General features: G+C 42.5%; 2 protein-coding genes across 3 annotated transcripts in view; one reads left to right on the top strand and one right to left on the bottom strand.

The window, feature by feature from the left end:
* The window catches only part of LOC126396169 (prostaglandin E2 receptor EP4 subtype-like), a 34,432-nt gene that overhangs the window by 18,386 nt on the left and 10,600 nt on the right, over positions 1–5,446 (bottom strand). The window lies entirely within an intron of this gene.
* Positions 2,808–5,446, top strand: part of LOC126396170 (disabled homolog 1-like) — a 20,749-nt gene continuing 18,110 nt past the window's right edge. Inside the window, exons 1-2 of one of the 2 annotated variants that reach the window (XM_050054016.1) lie at positions 2,808–2,913; positions 3,088–3,247. In XM_050054016.1, the coding sequence (XP_049909973.1) occupies positions 3,163–3,247 (85 nt within the window). In that variant the 5' untranslated portion in view covers positions 2,808–2,913; positions 3,088–3,162. Of the gene's footprint in view, positions 2,914–3,010; positions 3,248–5,446 lie in introns of those variants that run through there. The other variant, XM_050054015.1, reaches the window with a different exon arrangement.

The raw sequence follows: 5,446 nt of genomic DNA, 5'->3' as shown, positions 1-5,446 counted from the left end.
CACTTCCTCCCCTTGGTTGGATTTGGAACCACACTCCTAACTACCACGTCCTTACTCCCAGATAACAACAGCTCTGTCCTGACCTTGGTACATTTAAATTCCTCTGTTAAACTAGATACTGGCAGCTGAAGTATCCCTTTTCCATACAATGCAACACTACTTAGGCGCCTAGGAGCACCCAACCATTTCCTAATATAGGAGCTAACCGACCTTTCAATTCTCTCCACTACGGATATTGGAATTTCATAAATTAACAATGGCCACATTAACCTAGGATATAGCCCGAATTGCAAACACCACAACTTCAACTTTCCTGGAAGTTCGGATTTATCTATTCTATCCAATCCTTGAGCCACATCTTTCCTAAATTTCACCACCTGTTCCTCATCATTCAACTCTACATTGTACCACCTACCTAAGCTCTCTACTGACTTTTCCCTAATTGTTGGGATTTCCTCATCATCTATGACAAACTTCCTATCACTTAACTTCCCTCTACGTATCGAAATGCTTCTAGATTTACTAGGCTTGATCTTCATGCTGGCCCACTTGAGGATCTTATTTACCTTCTCTAGTAGCCTCTTTGTACATGGCATTGTTGTGGTCACCAGTGTCATGTCATCCATGTAAGCCCTAACTGGTGGAAAATGCAACCCGTTCTGCCGTCTCTCCCCACCTACCACCCACTTAGAAGCCCTGATGATTACTTCCATTGCCATAGTAAATGCTAATGGAGAAATTGTACACCCTGGGTTGCAAGGGCAGACCCAAACCTCTCTACACCATATGAGTAAATTATATCTCCCATCTTTTCTAACCTATCTATTGCATTTCCTCTAAGCCTACTTAAGATAACTGACAAATCTCTATTAACTATCTCCCATTCTTTACTGTCATTTGCCCTAGGCCATCTAACTCTAACCTTTTGCTCCATGGTTCTCTCTCTGACTGGCACACTGGCCTCATTGTCACCTGCATCCTCTCTTACTACCCCCTCCTCCTCCTCCTCCTCAGTGGCAGCGAGACAAGAAGAACAATGTATTCAGACAGAGTTTTTGTGAATTTGATAGTACGATTGCAGCCACAGCGATGTTTCACATTTTAGCCATTTTTCTATTGTTATAGCGCCACCCAGTTGCTAATTGGAGTTAAATTTCTCCAGTCACCTTGAGGTGTCCTGTTCTACATAGTTTAGTAAAAAGTTTAGTAAAGTTTAGTAGTTTTGTAAAAATCGATATGGCGGTTAGGCCTAGATAAGAAATTAGCTCTCTAGCACCCCCATTTTGTTTGATGGGGTCAATAATGGAGGGGTCCCCTCAGATGATGTGTGGTCATATGCCTACAAAGTTGCGTGGTGATCAGTGAAACCCTTGAGATGTTATACACCTTTATGTGATGAGCCACGCCCTCCGCAATATTCATTGCCTTATAGAAGCTCAGTTTTAGTAAGTTTTCCAACTTTTGCCAAGAGGGAACTTTAGATATTGGTCCCTAGATTATGTTCACAGAGTTTCATGCAGATCGGTCAAACTTCCTAGGAAGAGATCGATTTTAAGTGTTTTTCAAAAAATTCAAAATGGCGGAAAATCTATATAAGCGGAAGGTATGGGTTCTTGAGGCAGATTAGTTCCTCGTGAGGTGAGGCATCTCTGTGCAAAGTTTCATGTCTCTACGACATACGGGGCATGAGATATGCCCATTCAAAGTTTGCAATTTCAATCAGTTGCTATAGTGCCCCCCTTTGGCCAACTGAAGTAATATTGCTTCATTCGCATCCTCCCATGACCCTCTACCACTGTGCCAAATTTCACATGGATTGACCAAGTCAGTGAGGTAATATATATGTATATGTATATATATATATATATATATATCATTATATAGTAAGATAAGATAAGCAAATGTACATGGTATGAGAACCGTCAACTTATACATCACAGTATATCTTGGAACCAGCATACTGCTGCAACCCTAATGCATAGGTTTAGATTTCGGGGGTGATGCAGGGGAAGCGTACCCCCTTAATATCTAGAACATGCATTTTTCCCCCTTAACAAATACATGAAAGTACAAAATTTAAGACGACAACACCATAAATTGAAAAAAGAAAAGGTACAAATTGGTGAAAACTATTAATCAGAATGCAGGAAATCAAGTGTTTGGTGCTCAAAATTTTCTGGTGGAGAACCCCGAAACCCCCTTTTTGATATGTGTCCCCCCTAATGTTAAAACAAAACCTACTCCTTTGTATACGAGACATTACATAACATCATTGTGCGCAATTATTTCTGGCACAAGATGTTCTTTTTCTCTCTGATGGGTTCATGAACTGCTGCCCATTAAATCCTTCAAGTGCTAACTAAGGTTTAAAAGTTGTTTAAACAGTCCTTTATTCGGAGCGTCTGTGTCCAAGGCTGTTGCCGCAGCGGCCCGGGTTCGACTCCAGCCTGTGGCCCTTTGCTGCATGTCATTCCCTCTCTCTCCCCCTTTCACACTTAGCTTTCCTGTCAATTAAAGATTGAACAGTTAATAACAGATAAAAACAGTCCTTTATTAGCATTTACTGTTTTTTGGTCCCTTTCAACCATCATTCCCACTGAGGTTTTCGGCTAGCTCGATGTTTTTTTTGGTAGCAAGACTCATTTAGTTCAACTGTTATTTTAAGAAATACCACCCAAGCCTGTCCTTGAGGGAAATACATGACCTCACCACTCATCCCCGCAGAGAGACAGCACCACGAACTGACTATCCTTCCCATTAGAGCCTCCTCAGTCAGAGTTCCCATGCATTTGGGACTCCCGGCGGATGTTAATATATCACCAGTGAATCTGCAGCTTGACCTTTGACTCTGAGAAGTTTCGGCTCTGAGTCGAGCCAAGCTGCAGGGTCAGAGCAGAGACAAGCTCCCAGCAGGTGAGGTGGATCACACAATTTCTCTTCTGCTTTCTGGAAAACAAAAATACAGATTCAGATGGGGTTTTTTCTTTGCACTTTGTTTTAAATGTCTGACATTTTTTAAGTTTCTCTGCATCGACCGTGATGTCTTTCCCTCAAGTTGCTGAACTGATGTGGACCACTCTCTTGCAGAAAACAAGTGACAGCTACATTACTCTCACTGCATCCTGAAGCCCCCCAGCCTTGAATTTCCAAACAGACCTCGTCATGATGGAGATGGAACAAACGCCTGCAAGTTGTCATGAGCCGAGCCAAACTTCTGTCAGGAACTGGCGGTCCTCCAGCACAAGAGGTACGAGTGCTCGGCTGCTGTTGACTGTCAGGTTTGGATCTCAGAAGAAAAATTAAGCTTAGAGGTTCTTCTTTTGGCTGTATCCTATGGCTATGACCTAAAAAAAACCTGCTGAATGCACAGTCTCTTACCTTTATTTCAGACAGCTTGGCAGGCTACTTTAATTCTTTCAATTTCAGTAGTTACACCATAATCAAAATGTATTAATTCTGTGCTTTCTTGTGTGGCCTTATGCTTTGTTAAAAGAGAACAACTTTGCTATCTGAGATTTCTATTTCACCCAGATATAAACTTAACATCAATATTTTCAACATCTCTAAGGACACAATGCAGACGCAGAGCAGCTATTTGCTCTCAGTAACAACTCTTTCCAGAAGAAATTTATTAGGTTTTCACAACTACAATATCATTATAGAAACTGTTATGGTGATTATTTAATCCTGCTGACTGTGAAGACACTTGATTTATAGCCTACTGTTTGTTTGTGAGAGTTCCTTCCAAAATGGAGCCAAATCCACAAATAATTCTTATTTTGGCTTCACTGTGCCTCTGAACTCTCATCTAATCTTTTCCACTGACTTTGTGCCAATGACTGTATATAAATATGGACACTTCCTTCCACTGTACCTAATTGAACCTAATTGAAGCCCAAACATCATGGATACAGCCGCTGCCGTCTTGTGCTTGTGACGTCATTTTGAATTCCGAATCTGTGCACTAATGATCTCCACTGGTATCTAGCTCCTGCCCATACACATGTCAGACCAACCCAGTCTAACTCCAAAGTCGTCGAAATCCAGTGCTTGGGCAGTGATTTGCGGCGTCAGACACTGACAAAGAAAGCCATCCCTTAACGTCGGCATGATACACAGCCGGTCGCCATTATAGTTTAACATCACTTGGCGGTGTCGGGGGGAAAAGCGGTGGGACAAGAATGAAGATGGAGGCGGTGAAAGTCCAAATAGGGTGGGAGGGGTGGCGAATGGGTTCAACAACCACCAACCTGCACCCGGGATAGCGGTGTTCACGTCCCGTAAGATTCTAAAGCCAAACCCTGTTCTTTTTTCCTGAACCTGACCACGTGTTTTTGTTGCCTAAACCCAACCATGTGTGTTTGTTGTTGGAGGAAAAAAGACATCAGTTCGCATTGTTGTACTGATGTAGTGTGTTTATTTTGAAAGAGACTGTACGTAAATATTAAATTTACTGTGAAAACGGAAGTGTATCTTGAAAGAAGACAATGCATGTAACAGACAAAACTTCACATGGTGTCCCCAAACATCAATAAGCTTTCACGTCATATCTGGACATAGAAGGTCCATGACCAAACTCCACACACATCAGTATAATGACTTTAAAAAAATACTTAAAATTACAGAAACCATCTTTTTTTTAAAATGAATTTAAGATGAACTTTGAGATGAGTTTTCAGTTTGGCCCATGTCCCATCAGCTATCATAAAGGGGGCGGGGTTTATGATCTATACTGCAGCCAGCTAGTAGAGGGCAACTGCAACATGTTGACTTCACTTTTGGGGTCCTGTCATGTGTCGTCTAGTTTCGCTCACCAGACCTTTCTCAAGAAAAGAAAGGTCTGGCTGCGCTGACTCTCACTTTAAGATTGGAGAAAAAAACGCCCTGGCTGCTTGTATTTCTTTCAACCAATCACAATCGTTCTGGGCGGTGCCACAGCAATGGCGCGCTTGCAAAAATATTGCCAGGGGGAAACAGGTTTTGGTGTAACACGCCCACAAAAATATTGCCTACAGCACACGAACCATGGCAGAAAAATGGCTACATCCCCGCAAGATCAAACACCGCAAAAGTTAGTAAAGGACGTGTTGAAAACGGTTGAAAACTGCTACACAACCGGAGGTGGTAGGGCGGGACTTCGGCAGGTGGCTCGTTCCGCCCAATGAGAGGCTGATCTATGCAGCGAACTTCCGCCCACTCAGGCTATGTGACGTCCATCTTTATAAACAGTCTATGCTCTGTACGCAATCTCTCTGCTTCTAAAACTTGCTTCACCTTTTGTATGAACACATAGTAACTAGAAGAGCACTTCTAGAAGGCAATATAGGCTAATGCTAAGGGTGGCGTCATCCATAGGGGGCGCCACAAATGGGGGGGGGGGGGGGGGGGGGGACGGACCTAAATGTTCATCTTTTACATTTTTTTACTAATAGTATACTACTATTAT

This window comes from Epinephelus moara, chromosome 10 (assembly GCF_006386435.1).
Source record: "Epinephelus moara isolate mb chromosome 10, YSFRI_EMoa_1.0, whole genome shotgun sequence".
Classification (NCBI taxonomy): domain Eukaryota; kingdom Metazoa; phylum Chordata; class Actinopteri; order Perciformes; family Serranidae; genus Epinephelus; species Epinephelus moara.
The sequence above is the reverse complement of the archived record's forward strand: the minus strand, read 5'-3'. Positions and strand labels throughout refer to the sequence as shown.